The 19,851-nt window shown below is 37.4% G+C and overlaps 1 protein-coding gene across 1 annotated transcript; it reads left to right on the top strand.

Moving 5' to 3' along the window:
• Positions 1 to 602: 602 nt before the first annotated feature.
• NAA50 (N-alpha-acetyltransferase 50, NatE catalytic subunit) lies at positions 603 to 19,390 on the top strand. Its single transcript, XM_080919435.1, has 5 exons — positions 603 to 896; positions 13,956 to 14,092; positions 14,612 to 14,731; positions 15,220 to 15,286; positions 16,428 to 19,390. The coding sequence occupies exons 1-5, from the start codon at positions 889 to 891 to the stop codon at positions 16,603 to 16,605; spliced, it is 510 nt and encodes a 169-aa protein (XP_080775561.1). The 5' UTR covers positions 603 to 888; the 3' UTR covers positions 16,606 to 19,390.
• The last annotated feature ends 461 nt before the right edge of the window (positions 19,391 to 19,851 follow it).

The following is a 19,851-nucleotide window of genomic DNA, read 5'->3' as shown; positions in this document are numbered from 1 at the left end:
TATATAAACTACAGGACAGAAGACGAGGATGGCAAGGGTTAAAGTGCATTGCTAAGGAAGTGACGCTAAGTCACGCTCTAGAGACCGGAAATCACGATGAGTCCCGCCTCTAAGGCCCCCAGTAAAATCCTGGCTGGAAGGCGTATGCCTATCACGTGATTTCAAAAAAAAAAAAAAAAGAAAAAAGCCTGTGCAGCTTGCGTGATGGAGGGTAGCCAGTTCATCCGGACCCGTCGTTGCCTTTTGAATTTAAAACATTTACTACAAGTTTCCACCGGCTTTCTTACATTGAGAAGAAACCGTTTTATAAAACTATTAGGCGGCAAGAGGGTTTGAAGGTCACTGGAGATCTAGAGATAAAGTGGGGTGGGGGCGAGAAAGGCTGATCTTGCTGGTTTGAAAGAGAGGGAAGGGTGGAAAGATCCGGATTTTGCCGCCGGAGCCTACCAAGCAAGCTCCACTGGAGTGTCGCAAAGGGTGGGAGGAGCTAGCGGACCGTAGCCCCAGCCCTGGAGAAAGGGGCGGGGGGAAGTCCTGGCGGCGTCGAGCACTGCGGCTGCGCGCGACGCGGCGTCCGCGCAGGCGCGCTGAGGGGGCGGGGTGAAAGGTCACAGCGCGGCGGCGGGTCTGGCTGGCGGCAGCTGCGGGCGGGAGCGGAGTGTCCCGAGTGCACGTGTGGAGGAGCGGCGGCAGCAGCGCGGCGGCGGCGGCAGGTTTCCCCGCGTCTTCCGGAGCCTCAGGGCCTTGCTCGGCTTTCCTCCTCGGCCCCTCAGCCAAGAGGCCGGTGTGTGGGGTAGAGTGGCCTGAGCTCAGGGCGCGGAGAGCTCGGGGCGACGAGGACGACGGCGTTGGTGGCGGCTGTAACGACGGCCTCAGCAGACGGGGAAGATGAAAGGGTGAGGAAGGGCAGCTGGCGGGGGCCCGGCGGGCACGGGAGAGGGGCGTGGGTCGGCGGACAGGGAGAACGCTGCGAGGAAGAGAGTCGCGGGAAGACCGTGGGGAGGGACATCGCCAGGCTTTCCAGGTCCCTCGGCTCCCGGAGGGGGGCGGAGGCTAGGCCGGTTGTTGGCGGGCTGAAGGGCCGGCGGAGGCAAGGGCGCGAGTCCTCGGTTTGAGCCCGGAGGACGAGTGTGCACCGAATGAGACCACGGGGAAAAGGTATTATGAGGCGCCCGGGGCCTCTTCCCGGGAGCGCACGACTGAGCCACCTCAGGTGCTCATCCAATCCCGAGGTCCAGGCTATGGCCGCGGGCTTTGACACGTTGCGGTTTTCTTCCTACTTGTGGGACGTGCAGAACCTTCTGGAGGGAAAAGGAATTGGAATAAAGAGCACGGGGGATGAGTGTTGGGGGATGAGTGTTAGGAGCTAGTGACTCAACGGACTTGGGTTGGGTCAGAGCGAGTGGAGGAGGGAGGGAGGGGGAAATGAACTCGAGCGGTGTAGACTTTGGGGTGCCAAAATGTTTAAGGAAGTATCATGGATCAGTAGGTGGAGCTATTGCTTCAGTGGTGTGTTTTGCCCTCCCCCCCCCCCCCCCCCCCCGTGCAAGGAGGCGCTGCTCTTTTACTCTTCGTTAGCAAAGTTGAGGTTTAATCTTTTAAATCTTAGGTAACATTAGAAGTTATTTTGGTTTAACTGTTCCCGTTTGGGTAAAAAGTATTTCCTTTCCATTGATTTTTATATACTGTTACAGTATTTGGCACCGCGAGTTTTGGAGGTTGCCTTCACAATCTTTAGGGGAAGAAAAAGAAAGCTTAAACATAGCCTTTTGAAATAACATCAGGGTTTTTCTTCTAAATCAGCTGAAGATTATAACTACTGTTCAGTTTGTTTGACATCGGGTTTTTTTGGAGAGCAAAATGAATCGTTTCTCCAAACAAGTTCGTTCTGTGTAAAATGAAGATCTCATCTCTGAAGTGATTCTGAGAAGGTTTTGATTTTAAGTCTACCTATAAAACATTTTTTCTAAACTCTGGTTTGTTTAAAGTGTTATTAATTTCGGTGTTGATTGGGGGGGCGTGTTTTTGGATGTTTGCTCCACCTGAGCCACGATCCAGGATGCTTGGTGATTTTTAGACATGATCCAGTTATCTTTAGGAAGTTTTATTTTTCTAATAGAGCACGACTTTGATACTGCCTCTCAGTTTTTCTACTCATTGCAACACACTCAACATACTTGTCATGTTCTGTTACAGTAAAAGCGATGACGGTAACAAGACTAAATTATTCTGGATGTTTAGATTAAGAGGTTTTGGGTCTAGTCCAGTTTCTTTAGGTGTAGAATGTAATCTTTCTGATACTTGACTAGAAATGGAGCCACAGTGGTGGTGTTGGCAATCTATTCGAATTTTTATCTATTATACTATTGAAGCAATTTTATCTTATTAACTAACTGGAGTTCTTGGAATTAAAGGAAAGTACTCAGTGCTCTGCAAGGACTCTGCCACTGAGCTATATCCCCAGCATTTTATTTTAAGGTAGAGTCTCACTGAGTTAGACTGACACTGAACTTGGCAACAGTCTTCTTGCCGGTATTATGGGCTTGAGGCACCAGCACCAGCTGCTTCTTCTTCTTTTTCTTTTTTTTTCAGCTGGTTCTTTTTATTTAAGTAGATATTTAAGTGTAGCATGATGGCGGCCTAGAAATCTGTTACTGGGCAAATTTGCAGAAAACTTGGAGTTGTTGGATCCATATTTTAGGACAGTAATTATACTCAAAATTAAGACTCCTTAAGTAAATTTTTTATTTCCTAAGATTGTGGGGTTAGAATTGGGTTCTGGACTAAACAAATTTCAAGATGATTTCACAGGAACACTTCTTTGCTTTTTTTTTTTTTTTTTTTCCCCCTCCCTAACTACCAATGAACCCGGGACTTTTCCTTTTTCTTTCCCTTTTAAGATACTAAAGAAATGAAATCAGTATTGCTTGTTGTTTTGGTTTTTTTAAGGTGTTGATGTCCTTGAGATACAGAACTTGTACAACTGTGTACTATGTTTTCAGTCTCCTGACTCTTCATTGGAAAGACTTCCATGGATTTTGTTTGAAGTTTTATTTGCTAAGTTTTTATTGTATGTTGAGCTTACCAAACACAGTTTAATAGATGAATCTAGAGTTTTGAAATTTGGACTCCCACACACACTGATTTAATCTATGATTTAAAATTTGGGCATTGAAACTTTTAAACCTAACTTTTAAAAATACTTTATTTCATTTCTTTTGTATTATTAGTAACAGCAGTAGGATATTTCGTTGCAAATCATTTTTATCTATTATTCCTCCCTAGGGAAGATAATGTTCAATTTGCCATAGACAGCAATGACTGGCAGTGTAATTAGTTGTCAGGTGTTATAGAAAATAAAACTAAATCCACTTATCCTTCAATTATAATAAAGAGATGCAAATAAAAAAATACCTTTAAACAAGATGTGAATGCTAAGTGGACCAAAGTAAAGCTGAAAAGGTAGGTAGGAATAGTAAATATAGAGCAAAATGGCTACCAATTGAAACTTGGCCAAACATGGAACATAAGATGCTATAATTATAAATGAAGCTTTGTTGACAAATACAAAATAGTGGTTATACCAGTATATACTGGAACAGGCCCAGGAAGGCTTCTGTGTCTTTATCTAGGTGTTGATTACATAAAAAATAGAAAACATTTGTATCTTTGTCTCTCTTTTCTCAATCAGGATGGGGGCCCCTAACCTTCAGATCCATCCATCTTCTTAGCCCAAATAGCTGTTTGCTAATGAGCCTGGATACGAATGTATTTTGTATACCAATAAAACTCTTGTAGAAAGGACCTGACTAGAAGCAGGGCATATTTTGCTTTTTGTGTAAAACCAGAAATTTGTAGTCTGCTGATTGAGATACTGAATTTTAACAAATACTTTGTGATGCTTCCTTTGCTGTGTTGTGAGTTTTGAAATATTATCTGAGGTACAGTCATTATTTTTAAGAAGTGTATCTTCTACTTGAAGAGGTATGCACATTGGTAAATGTTGAGATGTTGCTATGGTAATTCCTTTCTTAAAATGGTGGACAACTTTTAATAAAGCTGTAGCCAGTAAATTAATCAATCAGTAAGGGTTCTTTGGGTTTCAGGATTAAATTCAGTTGGTAATACGCTTGCCTGACAAGCATGAAACTCTAATTCTGAATAACTAGATATGGTGGTACATACTGTTTCCCAGCACTGGGTAGACAGAGGGCAAAGTATCAAGTTCAAGGTTACATAGTAAATTTAATGCCAGCTTGGAATGCATGGGGCACTATTTGAGAGAAAAATAAATTTTTTTCCCGGTAAGAATCATCCAGGAGGCTAAGTGCTTACCAGGTTTTTCTTGTTTTATCATAATTTTCATAGTTCTTGTTAAAATTTGTAGCCAATTTTTAGATTATTACATCCTAACTTTTGTCAGTTAAAATCTTAGGTTATGAAGCATTGTTTTCCAAAGTCAGTGGCCTTTGCCAGAACAAGCTAATTATTACCAGTCTTAAGTTTTACTTTGCTGCCTCATCCTGTAGAAGTCTTGATTTTTATCCTCCAGGTGTTAACTATAGCTTTCAACTTCATGAGATTTGAGGAGGCATGCCTTTTCAGTTACTCAAATAATTTTTCTTTATCTTTGTTTTAAACCTAGCCTGCAGTAGCTATACTACTAGTGGCCTATAAAATACTTATCATCTTAAAAATAGATTGTAGTTTAAAGTGCAGAATTGTATCACAGTAAGTAGTGCTATCACCCCAGGCGGCGGGGGGGGGGGGGGTAATTAAACCGTAGCGTTCAGTGTCAGTGGTGTTTCACACCAGCACTTGGGAGACTGAGGGAGGTGGATCTCTTGAGTTCATGAACAGCCAGGACTACACAGTGAAGCCCTGTCTCAATAAACAAAACTCAAGCAAACCTCTCAGTTTTCTACTTACTAGCAGAATTTTAGTCTTCTCTGGCACAGTAGTAGGTAGCCACAGTTGGCCAAGAGCAGTCGAATCTTGTATGGCTAAGTAAATTTTAAAGTTTAGTTTAAATTATTTTTTAAAAGATTTTTATGTGTATAGATGTTTTTGTCTGCATTTATTTCTGTGTGTCATGTGGGCCTGGTTTATAAAAGCCAAAAGAGAACATTGATTCTGTTGAGGCAGAAGTCCTAAACAACTGTGAGCCATGTGAGTGCCAAGAATTTAACTCAGTTCTTTAGGAAGAGTGCTCTTAACTGTTGGGCCATCATTTAAATTAAAATTTAAATGTCAGTTTTTTGACATTTTAAAGTATTTTTGACACAAATTGGATATATAGAGCAGTATATTTTGCTAAAAGGTAATATATGTAAATTTTTCCAGGAATATTAGAGTTTGAATTAAAGTATGTTATGAGTAAAATAAGGGGGTTTTAAAGGCTTAGTGTGAGTCTGGCATGGTTGTATATACCTGTAATCCCATAACTAGGAAGACGAGAGTTATATATGTGGTTTTATTTTATTTCTTTTGGACATTACTATTATGCTAGGGCCTTAAAGACCAAAGTTGTATAAAAAATGTTTTAGAATATAATTCCTAGGTAATCTAAATGTTTTGGCTTGTAAGCCACATTTAACTTGTCTGTTTATACCTCTGTATAAAAGGTTCTGAGACTGCTTCTGGGTTTTGATGATAAACTCTTGTTTCCAATAACTACTACTGTGTTTGGAAAAGCATAGCAGGAAATGTGTGTATTTGCATTTCCTGAGCTAGTTCAACCTGTTTCCATTATTCCTTATGCTTGTTGTTCTGTTTTTTGTTTGTTTGTTTGCTTGCTTTTCTTTTTCTCAAGATAGGGTTTCTCTGTGTAGCTCTGGCTGTTCTAAAACTCACTATGTAGATCAGGCTGACCTTGAACTCATTAAGATCCACCTGCCTCTGCCTCCTGAGTGCTGGGATTAAAAGCATGCCTTACCTCAACTAGCTCTTTACATGTTCTTAAAGGAAACTATCCTGCAAAAGGAAAAGTATGGGAATCATTTATAACATTAAAAGAAATGGATCTAATAGGTTTTTAAATAGGACATAGGGCTGGAGATTTGGCTCAGTGATTAAGAGCACTGACTGTTCTTCCAGAGGTCCTGAGTTCAATTCCCAGCAACCACATGGTGGCTCACAAACATCTGTAATGAGGGCCAATGTCCTCTTATGGTGTGTCTGAAGACAGCTACAGTGTACTCATATAATTAAATAAATACTGTAAAAAATAAGATATAAAAGTGTAGGTTCCTATCTAGCAGAAGCGGCTGCTCATCTCTATGACCATCATATTACCAGGCACCAGACAGAAAGGGTCAGGGACAAGATAAACCCTTCATAGACATGGCTCCAAGTGTCTAATTCCTCTAGTTATGCCTCTCTCCTAGTCACCCATTCAGTGTGAGTTCATTAATGAAGTTAGAATCCCTGTGGTCCAGTTACTTTTCAGTAACCCCATTATTGGGGACAACTCTTGAACATGTTCAATCATAACACATAAAGTATACCTCAAAGCTAATTTTCTATATTGGATGAATCGAGCTATAATTGGATAAATGAGGCTATTCATGAAGGCAAAGAAAAGAAATAGCCCCCAGTGGGTAAAAGCTAGAGATCCAATTAAACAACCTAAGATGTGCAGCCCCAACGAGTTCAAGGTCATGCTCACCTACAAAAAACAAGTTTCAGGCCAGCCTGGGCTACAGGAGACACTGTCTTTAAAGGAATTGTGAGAAAGGAGGACAGACAAACATAGTAATAGAAAAAGAAAGGCCTTTTGAGCAGTTAGTATATTTAAGCCATGCTGTTGACCTTTCATGTTATTTACTGAAAGCCAGGGTTTAGATTAAGTCCTAATCAGAAGGGGAGGGGGTGTCTATTTTAATGTCTTGACCTCTGCTAAAATGTGCTTTGAGTTTGATATAGGTGCACCTGAGCTTATATCCCTCTCTTTAACCTTAAGGAATGCAGATGATTCTTTTGAGGGAATATGATAAGATGGCTCTCAATGTAAATGTTTTCTAACAAGCACATTCTCTGGTGGAGATTTGATTTAATCTCTGTAAAGAGAAGTGGGATGGGCTCAATGGTTTCTATGGAACCTTCAACAAATGCTAAACAAAATCTGACTGACTGACTAGTCACAATTTTGTTCCAAGATAGGTTGTAGCCATTGAATGAATAAGCAAGTATGAGGATTTCTCTGCATTTTATTTTTGCATTTATAAGTAAGTCAAACCTTGGCGCGGGGGGGGGGGGGGGGCATTTTTATGGAGCCATACCTCCATCTTGTGGTCTTTCAGAATATTGCCACTAAATTTGTTTTAAATGTTTGAGCATAATTGCATTATTTTAATAATTTTTTGATACATTTGGGTGTTTCCTACAGTTTGATCTGTCTAAAATTCATCCTAAAACTGAATTCCCATCTTCACAGTATTGAGAAATGTGAATAGTAAGTGGTTACGTTATGGGGCTCTGTGCTTCTGAATAAGTTAAAATCTTTGTCACTGTCACGGAGTCTGTTATAAAAAAGAAGAGCCAGGTCCTTTTCCTCCCTATTCTTAAATCATGTGATGACTATTCATGTAACAAGACCACTAGTCAGATATTTGGTGTCCCTCAGTCTTGCATTTCTTTTTAGAACTGTGAGCTCCATAAACTTTTACTCATAAGTTTGCTCTGTATATCAGGCTGGTCTCGAACTCAGAGATCCCCTTCCTCTACCTTTTAGGCTTTTGTAGTATTTCTATAGTGTGTTGGAAGCAACAGTTCTCAAAAGTAGTCTGTTACAGGAGCTTATTTTTATGTAAAAAGTCTTGAAGTACATTCTCTACTACTGTTTGCTTGTTTTGATTTCATTTAACACCAGCATTGCTTTAAGTCACATTTGGTAATATTTAAACTTAAGTGCATAAGAGTTCTTAAGGTCATTATTTTCCTTAAAAGTGGCACTAAAGAAAGAAAACATTGGGGAATCTCATAATTCTCAAGTTTGCCTTACGTATGTAGCAAAATTTCTGTTTCTTTTTTTTTCTGCTTTGAATACATACAGGGCTTGAAGTATATAGCTGAGCAGTAGACCACTTGCCTAGCATGTTTCAGGATGTAGGTTCAGTCCTCAGCAACATCACTCACCTACTTCCCACCTACAGCCCCCCCCAAAAGTTATAGAGGATGAAGGCTCAGTGGAATCACCTTGGATTTTATTTATTTTTTGGATTTAATTTTTTTCACAAATATTCATGCCAGGTATACATACATATATGTAATGTGTACTTGTACAGATTTACACCAAAAGCAGGCTTAACAGTTGGAGGTTGAAATGTTAAGATTTGAAGGTTTTTGTTCACAAAAGTGAGATATGTATATGTGGGCACATTTCTTTCAGAATTTATTAAGTAACATTAAATTCACAAGGTGTAATGATTTCAGTGGCAGCAACTTGCCAGGTAGGCTGGTTAAAGTAAATGCAAAAGGCTTTTTGTTGTTTAACTTTTGAGATGGTTATTCTATATAGCTTTGGCTATCCTAGAATTGCTGTGTAGACCATGATGAACTGTGCCTCATAGAGTTCCCTCTTTGCCTCCCAAGTGCTGGAATTAAAGGTGTGTGCCACCTTTAAAAATCGTTGTGTTCAATCTATACACACCAGGAAAACTTTGACTATTTCCATGTTACATTTTGTTTTACATGTACTTTATGCTTATGGTAAGTAGTAAGATTTCAATATATACTATCAAAGCTTTAAAAAAAAAATCAGGTTGGGGGGGGAGGTGTGTGCCACCATACCTGACAAATGTAAGTTCTATAATTGTTAGTGTAGACTTATAGCCTATAGCAAATAGGTTTACATATCTACATGTGTGTATATATGTGGTTTGTACAATGAGTACAAGTTAGAGAAGCTCCAACTTCAGGTTTCAGAAGTGAGCTAAGCATCTGTATAATAGTAAAACAAACCAGGGAATTGCTTCTGGGGTCCAGCTTCGAGAGTTCAACTTCAAGATGATAGGATGAATATGATCTGAGCACAGGAAATGTGAAAAGGTGGACAGAAAGCCAAAGCTTCAGGGGCAGTCCGAAGTCCTTTTTGGTGTTTCTAATCATCCTGAGTTGTGCATCCACGTTTCTATAATATCAGTCTACCTCAGTAATTTATAGGGAGACTCCCTTTCTACTCCCAGGAACAACTCATCAGTTTGTGCTGGATAGGTAGTGACTTACAGTATAGTTGTGGGTTCCCATGGGAGCCACAGTCATCCTGTTCTCTTAATGGAGCTTCTTGGGGCAAGACAGCTGGGAAAAGCAGTTTCGCACAGTATAGTCTCTTGGAAAAGAGCATACCTGATCATGACAATATTGCTTCTTTTTACTTTGTGTTTCAAACAGTAAAAACAGAGTACAAATGAACCATCATCTTACTCCAATGAGTTAGATTAATCCTAAATCAGTAAAAATTGTTCTCAGGGGTATAAAAAGCCATCGAGTCCCATAATGTGTCTTCTTATTTAGAAATAGGGGCTTGGAAGATGAAATTAAGAAGAGGGCATTTGGATTAGAGCTGATCCTAAGTCATATGACTGGTGTTTGAGAGAACAGGTGCAGCAGGAAATCTGTGATTAGGAGGGAAAGATTATAAAGTTTAGATTGTCCCAAGCCAAAAAATGCCTGTACTGTCTGTCACAAGCTAAAATAGATAAGAAAGGATTCTTTCCTAGAGCCAAGAGGTCATTAGCTTGTGGAAACTATTCTCAGATTTCAACTCACCTGAAGTGGGCATATTTTTTGCTTTGAGCCTTTGAATTCATGATTTTGTACAGAAAAGGCAAATGCCTGTAGGAAGAGAAAATAGATGTATTGACAGCTGGAGATAGGAAAAGAGACTATAAACACCTTTGGATGTGATGGGACTATTTCAAAGATGATTCAGTGTGATAGTTGTTTGTCTTTGCACATAGCCAAAAATATAATTGATTATTATTTTTAGTTTTATGTCTGCGTTTTGCCTGCATTTGTCCGTGGAGGTCAGAAGAGGGCATCTGAATAATTGTTGTTATGTTTGGTTGTGAGCCACCATTTGATTTCTGGGAATCAAACACCAGGTCCTCTACAAGAGCAACAGGTGTTCTAAACTGCAAAGCCATCTCTATATTTTTAAAAGTTGAGTTTTGTGAGTACATCTTTGGAAGGTTACATAAAGAAAAATGAAATGGGTTATCACTGTCTTTCATCACAGTAAGACATCACTACACATAAATAGCATACTTAGAACAGCCTAAGTTTTTTTTTTTTTTTTAAGATTTATTTATTACATATAAATACACCATAGCTGTCTTTAGACACACCAGAAGCGGACATCAGATCTCATTACAGATGGTTGTGAGCTACCATGTGGTTGCTGGGATTTGAACTCAGGACCTGTAGAAGAGCAGTCAGTGCTCTTAACCGCTGAGCCATCTCTCCAGCCCCCAGCCTAAGTTTTAAAACTGCCAAATATTTGTGAAAATACACAGCTGGGATTCTGACATACCTTAAAATTCACTATTGTTTGATTCCTAGGTATGTAGTAAAAATTTAAGCATACTTTGTCACAAAAACTTGTGTCAAATGTTTGTAGCTCCCTTTTCCAAAGTCTTCAAAACCCAGTAAAGCAGCCCAGATGCCCTTTAAAAGATGAAAGTGTAGCTCTGTGCTAAAGAGATGGTTGCTTGCCTGAAGATTGTAGAGTTTAACTACAAAGAGTTACAAAAATTCTTTGTGATAATAGATACCTGGTGAGATGTTTTTGTATTATGGTGGTTACATGGTTAAACATTCTTGTCAAAAAATTTGTTCCCCAAAACATGGGGTTAATTTTAATAAAAAGATAAAAATCCAAGAAAAAATAGACCTCCCAAATAAATAACTGGAAAAATAAAGAGCTAATAATACAAACCAAAACTTATAAGCTGGTGAACTTGAATTTGATTTAAGTTAATGATTGCATTAAAACAGACTGAAACAATATCCCGTTTATATTAAAATATGATTCAAGTATATGCTGTTTGCAAGAAACAAGTTGTGGTCAAGAGATAAGATTCCTGTGTTGCTCAGAGTGATCTCTGCATCCTAGGCTCAAGAGATACCCTGTTTCAGCTTCCCAAGTAGCCAGGATAACAGCCATGCATAGTAGACACACCCAGCTGCTCTTTAAAGATAGAGGGAAGTTAAGGTTTTGTGTGGAATTTGTCTTTGTTGTTGTTTTAAATAGTGAAAGGTATGTCATGCAATGTAACAACTCTTGAATGGCATTTACCAAGAAATCATCTGTAGTATAGTCTTCTCCCCTGCTATTAAGATTGAATTTTATGTGTGAATGTAGGCTATGTGTTGCAGGGATGTCTATTCTTTGGAGCTACATGGAATAGAATTACAAAAGTATAGGCCATTGTGAGCTAGCTATGTGACATGGGCACTGGAAACCAAGCTTTGATTCTTTCCAAGAGAAATAAGTGTTCTTAACCACTGCCATTTCTCCTGCTTCAGAAGTTTAAAAAACTGTAACCTCTTTTAGGTATCTTTCATTCATTTTAGTAGTATGACACACTGGCTACTTAAGTAACTCTTATTGTTAAGTAATTTAATCAGTGTAGTCAGTATAAGCTAATATAGTTACTGCACCCAATTATGGCATTAGAATAAAAGAGCTTCAAATATAGGCAAGGTGTAAGCTTCATGTGTGCTTTTGTGTTTTACAAGCTACAACACCTATGTTGTTTTGGTTTGGTTTTAATGTGAAGAATACAGTCTGAAAGTGGAAGGTAGATTTTTAATAATGGGTTTTAAAAACTAGTGGTATAGCATATTTATTTACCTGATGTGGTAAGGCCCTAGGTTCAGTCTCTAGCACTGGAAAACAACAGCTAAAGTTTCAAGTAAACTTTACCCTTAAAGAAGGAAAAACAGACCACTGCCCTATTTAGAGAAGACGTGACTGCTTCTTACACAGGAGAGTCATTATAAGCTGTTAAACACTTGAGAACAGATCCATTCACTTAAGTGGCTAACAGGAGGAAAATGTAAACCTACCAGTGTGGCTGCTCAATAAATCATATGTTCAGATTTTTTTAAAATATGTGGAAAATATACAGTAAACACAACTGACATAATAGAAAATGAAACAAAATGGCTAAAGTAAATCTAAGCTTTTCAAAACCCACAAATGACTAAAAGAATTGTTTAAATAAAACACCAAGTTTCTGTACATTAGTGAGCAAAATGTTCAAATTTGATATCACAGAGTAAAATGGCGTAAAGGATTCTAACCTAGGATAAGGTACTGTATCCTATTTATTCATGCCTGGGTATGTTTTACAAGTGATGCTTCCTTGGTCTGGTTATCATTTTCATTTGCTAGCTAGTTTTGTTCAGCATTTCAGATATTATTTTAAAACTTGTCTATAATTTTTACTGTACATTTAAAAGTAATCCTTCTAAACCTATATTTACTGAAGTTGGATTGCTGCATATAAAGTTGTATTTATTCTTTTCTTCATAAAATGAACTATGACATCACATCTTTTACTAATACAGATCAAGTGTGCTTTATTTAACCAGCCCCCATCAGTACATGTTTCATGCTACAAATATACATCCATGCATGCATTCATGTTATTTCCCGATTTCCTATATGCTCTGTGGTCTCCAAGTACCACAAAAGTGAGTAGGAACTACATTTATTTTGCTGGCCTCTTGGTTGTCTTAGTTTTTATTTTGTCTTAGTATTTACTTTTTTGTTTTTGCTATCTGATGTAAACAGTTTCTAAGAAGGCAAATGAGGGCTCTGAAGAGATGGCTTTGCAGTTAAGGACACCTAACCACTTTTGGTTCCTAGCACTCACATGATAGCTGACATCCACCTATAATCTCAGTTTCAGTAGTTTGGTACCCTTTTCTGGCCTCCATGGGTACTAGGCACAAATATATTATGCATACACAAATTCAGGCTAAATACTCATAAGCATAAATAAAATCTAATCTTAAAAAAAAAAGAGAATTAAGGCTGTATTTGTAGTTTCTGAAAAGTGTAGGCCTTGAGCTTGATCTCCAGCACAAGAGAAAGATGTCTTCAAATGTACTGGTGAGATAAGAATGAACTGTTGTATGGATTTTCAGCAGGGTTTGCCTTAGAAGGTTCATTTCAGAATGGACTAAGATTTATTTGAGCTATTAAAAGTTGATATTATGGACGACTTTTCAAGGCAAAACACTTTTATTACCAATAAGTCTTACACTCTCTTTTAATTCTTTATACCCACAAAATGATTCACTTTGAATATAGTGGTTTCTCAAAAATGCTACTGTTGGTGTTTTAGGTAATTCAAACTAATATTTTTCAAACTTTCTGGATTCTCATTCTGAAAGAGTAAGGTGTCCCTGGATATGAATTCTTAATATCACTTCAGTAAATATGATGTTACTGGATCACTCTTTTTAACAAATAAGTGAAATTTTTTTCTACTTACATAGACAAAGGAGATGGGCAGGTTTCTCAATACTTAGTGCTAAATTGCCCTCAAATAATGTGCTAATTTCTCATCTGCAAAGTATAAACATACCATTTGCTATCCCTTTGTTAATATTAGATATTGTTGGTCTGCTTGATCAGTAATAGATGTGTCTGCAGTTTTAAACTGTAAGCTATAAGGACATTTTTCACATTTGCTAGAGGATAATATTTCTGGCCTTGGTTATTGTGTGCTGTATTTGTCTATATATATATATATATATATGGTTATATAGAAGCTATAAGTAGAATTTTGGTTGAATGTTTGGCAAAATTTGCTTATAAGTGCTGGTGTTTAGGAATATTAAGCTATAACAAAAATGAGCAAAAAATGACTGGTACCATTTTAATATTATCTTAACAAGTGAGATTAATTATCTTTTATTGAGTACATTTTGGTTTGTTCCAGTAGCCGGATCGAGCTGGGAGATGTGACACCACACAATATTAAACAGTTGAAGAGATTGAACCAGGTCATCTTTCCAGTCAGCTATAATGATAAATTCTACAAGGATGTGCTAGAGGTTGGCGAGCTGGCAAAACTTGGTATGTATTTTCTCTTTGTAAAAAATTGTACTTCTAAATTATACCTGTTAGTATTAGAGCAACTAATACAGGCTCCTTATTTTATAAACATAGGAAGTTTGAGAAATCATATTGAATATTTGACTTTTAAAAACAAATACTAAATGGCAAATACTTTTTAAAAGCAAATACTTTTTTGAAAAAGTGACCACATATGTACATCAGAGAACAGCTTAAGGGAATTGATTCTACCTTTCCACATGGTAAGTTCCAATAATTGAATTTAGGTTGCTAGGCTTTTGTGGCAAGCATCTTTAACTGCTGAGCCTGAGATGGCTCCTAAGTGTTTTTGGTTATTTCCTCTGAACCTCTGTGTTTACATTAATCTAATAGCTATTACAGAGAAAATTTAGCCTTCTTCAGACAGTGTAAGGCTATTGATATTCTTAAAAGAGTAGCTAGTTAAAATCTGTTGCTTATTAACAACTTTTAATTTGTTTTTAAAAAGCGCTGATTTACATCTTTGTGTTTTCTGTGCAGCATATTTCAATGACATAGCTGTAGGTGCAGTGTGCTGCAGGGTGGATCACTCACAGAATCAAAAGAGACTTTACATCATGACACTAGGATGCCTTGCACCGTACCGAAGACTAGGAATAGGTAAAAATATGTGATGTTTTGTTCTATTGTTTTGTTTTAAGAAAATTGGGAAGTCAGGCACAGCCCTTTAATCTCAGCCCTCAAGAGGCAGAAGGAGGCAGATCTCTTGAGTTCAGGGCCAGACAGGCTACACAGAGAAGCCCTGTCTTGCAAAGCCAAAAAAGAAAACCAAACAAAAGGGAGAACTCAGACTGGGAAGGGGGTACTGAATTGTGAAAAGTAAAATGAAAATTATTGTTTAGCATTTATATGGAAGTGTATAAAGTTGTTCACATTTTGTTTATTAATCTGGAATTGTTTGTACTAAAAAGGGCCCTTTTTTAGTAGTTTAAACATTTAAGTTGTACAATGAGGACAACTTTGGGGAAATAATGAATGTATAGTTGTACTCTAACTTTGTCAGGACTTAGTAAAGATAGCAAGTAAAGATGTCAGAGTTCAAGGTTGACTTCTAAGTAAGATTACTTTCTTATTTGTCTCATTGATAGGAACTAAAATGTTAAATCATGTCCTAAACATCTGTGAGAAAGATGGTACTTTCGACAACATCTATCTGTAAGTACCTAATGTTCATCAGGTGTCTGATAAATTATCAGTATAAATCCCTATCTGACAGAAACTGGGATCTACTCACTCAATGTATTATTTAGTTGAAAATCCCTTAAAAGTATGCTTTTCTCTTGATAATGGTAGGGCTATAAAAGGGAGGCTGGAGAGAATTCATCTGGTAAGAGCATTCATTGGCTGTTCTTCCAAAGGGCCTTAGTTCCATTACCAGCATCCACATGGTGTCTTAAAACAATTTTCCAGTTCCAGGGGATCTGGCACCTTCCTTTGGTACATAAGTAGTGCACAGGCATAGATGCAGACAAACATACTTATACCTATAAAAGAAATTTTAGAGAAGAGTAAAGTACATTCACTTAAAATGCTATAAATCCATATAAAAGGGCATGCTGTTTACAGATGACCTATGCCTATTCTCCCAGTCTTTAAACTGCCTTAATTTACTGAGCATGTCTGCAACAAATAAAATGCTATAGTAAATAGTTGAGAGTATACTTGAGTTTAAGGCAGCCATAGTATTAAGAACAAAGACAACCGAGGGTGGTGGCTCATGTTTTTCATCCTAGGAATCTACTTAGGAGGCAGAGGCAGGTAGATTTGAAAAGAGTAGTGAAGGAAGCTCAAGAAGATATATGTGGGCAATTGAGACAGTGTTGTGGGTTTAGTATGTATATTTGTAGGGAGAAGCATGTATACATGAGTACAGGTATCCAAGGAGGCCAGAGGTATCAGATATCCAAGGAGTTGAAGTTACAGGCAGTTGTGAACTACCTACCTTCCAGCAGTTCTGGGAACAGAACTCCAGTCCACTGGAAAACCAGTATGTGCTTTTTTTATTTTTTATTTTTAAACAACTGAGCTTCAAGATAGCTTAATCTTTGTTAACTGTTGTTAAGAGTAAACACTGATCCTCCTGATCTCAGTCACCTGCCTTGCAAATGGAGGAATTAGGTTAAAAGTAGAAAATTGAAGATTTACTGATAGAAATTGACTAACCTTTGTTAAATATTGATCTTTTTTTTTTATAATGTGCAAATTGTCTGTGATAGTCTACCCCTGACGAGTTTTAACTATCTGTGGTTAAGACTTGAAAGTTGATGGAAATTGTCTTCTATACCCTGTATCTCAGGCATGTCCAGATCAGCAATGAGTCAGCGATCGACTTCTACAGGAAGTTTGGCTTTGAGATTATCGAGACAAAGAAGAACTACTATAAGAGGATAGAGCCTGCAGACGCGCATGTGCTTCAGAAAAACCTCAAAGTCCCATCTGGTCAGACTGCAGAGACACAAAAGACAGACAACTGAACAAATCACAATGAACTTTCTTGCACTTGCTTGTCGCCAAATAAAAGAAAGACCCATTGGTTCCCTCCCCCCCTTTCTTCAGCTTCCCTCCTTTGTTATTCCTTTTCTTTCCTCTTAAGTTTTTAATACTTTCATGGACTCTTAAAAATGATCATGTTTGGATTGTTTTGGTTCTCTTTATTTTTGTGAGGTGGTTGGATTGAAGGAAGGAAGAAGATAGATCTGTATAGTTTCACAGTTAAGATGTCCCCAAAATTGGATATCAGATGAATTCAAATTTTTAGCTGAAAAAAAAATTTTTTTAAAACAGCATCCTGCTTTGACATTGAAGGGCAGAGCCTACTATACTGTTAATTTCAAAGGACAGAAAGCAGCAGCAGCAATATCTTGTTCTCTAATTCATAGACAAGCTTAGTGTATCTGTGGTAGTTTGAGTTTTAAAGACTGTCTGTGGGGTGCTAATCCCTAGCATTGCCTTCACTCTACCTTTAGTCCTTTGAGCACTCTCAGGAGTTTGACCATCGTTATTCTTGTGAGAAAATACCAAGATTATTTAGGTTTTTAAAGCAATTTTTTTCTACTTGCTGATTGGCGGGACAGTTTGGGTATTATTACACTTTGGTCAAAGTATTTCAGTTAAACTGCCTTTTTCTTTTTTTGCTGAGGAATGGGTTTTTTATTAGCAGGGTTTTTTGTTTTTTCCTTTCCTGCTGTTGATCTTGTTACTAGAGGCATTAACTGGTAGAGTATGGCTGGTGAAGTTAACTGTTTTAATATCCCAGCTAGAGATATGGCCTTTAACTGACATAAAGAAGAATGTTATAATTGATTTTTTTTCTCTTGTTTTTCAGTAAGCCCAATAATAGTGTAACCTTATAAATGGAGTTATGCCCTTATAAGTCAATATCCCTAAATAAACCTGAAGCAAGTGTTTTCTCTTGGACGTACACAAAAAGCTTAGATGGACTTGTAACGCATAAAGTGTATTTAATGTCAACAAACACAGATTGTTAAAAGTGTGGCCATTGAGCGTTTGATAATATGTGAAAGAATTTCTAGACAGTATTTTTGAAAATAACATGATTATGTTATTGCTTATCTGTTGGAGAACATCCCAGATTTGCTTATACTCTGTGCCTACAATGTTGAGTTGAAAAATTTGGAATAAGAGGAATCAGAAAAATTCCTTCTGTTCTTGGAACAATTGAAGTATAAAGTGTTACTACAAATATCACTGTGACCTTCAGTTGACATGTTTGGTTAAGACCAGATCATCTTCAGGCACACTAGGAGTGGCTCTGATGGATTGAGAACTCTAATGTGGAGATACATTTTTCTCACATTGTCCTGTCTCAGATACATGGAATTTCTTAGATTGTTAGTAGTCATCAGTGGCTCAAAAAATGTTCTCATTAGACTTTAAAACATTGCAGATTGTGTGTTTTCATTTCATTTGACTTTAAAAGGAAGTTTAATACATTATATTAGTAAAATTGTGGTATGAAAGTCTCATTTCAAATAGGTTAAATGATAAAATTATCTCACAAGATGCTTATGCACACCTTACAACATTTTATTTGAGAATGTGAAAGTTCGTAAAGTGGACTTCAGTAGTCTTGAGTGCCAAGAATATAGATAAGGGAGGGGATGGATGGATGGATGGATGGATGGATGGATGGATGGATGGATGGATGGATGGATGGGGTAGTAAAATTGTAGAAATACCATGCTTGTTTCTTGGGTATCAGTTTCCTAAACAGTCCAAATCTAAGCTGAGAGGTTTAGTGTTAAGCACCTTTACTTTCATGGATAAAATTCAGTGTGCTCATGCCAAGAGGGTGTAAATGACAGCATAATTAGTTTGAAAAAGCAATTTTGTAAACTTCCTGATAGCAAAGTAGATTTTGATATATAAGAGTTTTCTGAGATGACACTGCCTCTATTTCTATAACCATTTCACTTGGACTATCTGAGAAGTCCTATGAATGTATCCCTCGATGTGGTTATTGAAAACCGAATAGCTGCCTCACAATTAAGTACATGTTATTTACAGAGGAGGGACAAACAATAAAGATTATTTGAATGTGTAGGCTCCTATCATAGCTTCTTCTCCACACTAGTCAGTGATTTAGTCTAAAATTTAAACGTATGTAAAGAGTCAGTTGTCCTGTATCAAAAGTTACATTAAATAATTCCATCCACTTACATAAGGGGAAGATGTGAAAGAGGTAGAAACTGGGATGAATCCATATGCCTGTGAGTCAGGAAATACTAATGCCCCATGTTGAGTTTGTGGGTTTGGGTTTTGATTTGTTTGAGCTTTTTCTTTGTTTTAACATGATAAAAATAATCTTTGAGGCAAAACTAATTCTATTAACTGGAAGATAACGGACTATCTTGATAAGTTTTCAGGACAGATCATTTTTATTGTGGGGTAAATAGGTTAAAACTTTTCTGTATGCTATTGGAATTTAGGTTCTAAAGTAAAGAATCTGTAGAGAAATCTATGCAATATGTAATTTGTCAAGATTAATTTTCATCTGGGAAAGAAGTTGCTAAGTGTCTCCAAAGCAGGTCACTCTTTAATTGAAAGTCCTTCAAAAAGAGAACTATTGGGAAGCATGGTTTGTGGTGGTGGTGGTGGTGATAGTGGAAAAGAGAAACTCCCTCGGTTTTTGGAGGGAACAACTTTAAAGACCACGTTTACTTGGTGCAGTTAAGAATTAAACTTGTCAATTTTAATGTTGCTGTTACATCTAAAATAAACTTATGTGATGTTCTGGTAGTGATCTGTCTAAATGTCATGAAATTATTGTGCTGAGTTTTACACAACTGTGTGTTTTACATTTCTTTAAGACCTAATTTAAAACCTCTGGATAATCAAGGTATGCTTGGAATTGGAAAAGGACACTGAACAATATATCTGTATTTTATTCTCAGTGAAAGGAAAATACAAGATCCCCAGGAATGACTTACTGCCATATTTTGAATATAATTATAGGCTTTGTTCTAGTGAGTGTGAACTGTAAATGTGCATATTCTTATGTTACTTTTGTAGTGAGGATTTTAGTAATTGAGTGATTTTTATGTTAAATATATACTTTTGAAATTTTTGTCTTAACAGGATTAACAATATATATAGTCAAGATATTCTGAGTTAGCATTTTGCTTATTCCAAAAGAAACAATGGATAGTCTTATTTACCATATCACTCCAAAATTTAGCAGTTGAAAATAACAGATTTGT

Source organism: Micromys minutus (assembly GCF_963924665.1).
Source record: "Micromys minutus genome assembly, chromosome: 7".
Classification (NCBI taxonomy): domain Eukaryota; kingdom Metazoa; phylum Chordata; class Mammalia; order Rodentia; family Muridae; genus Micromys; species Micromys minutus.
Note: the sequence above shows the minus strand (reverse complement) of the source record. Positions and strands in the feature narration are given on the sequence as shown.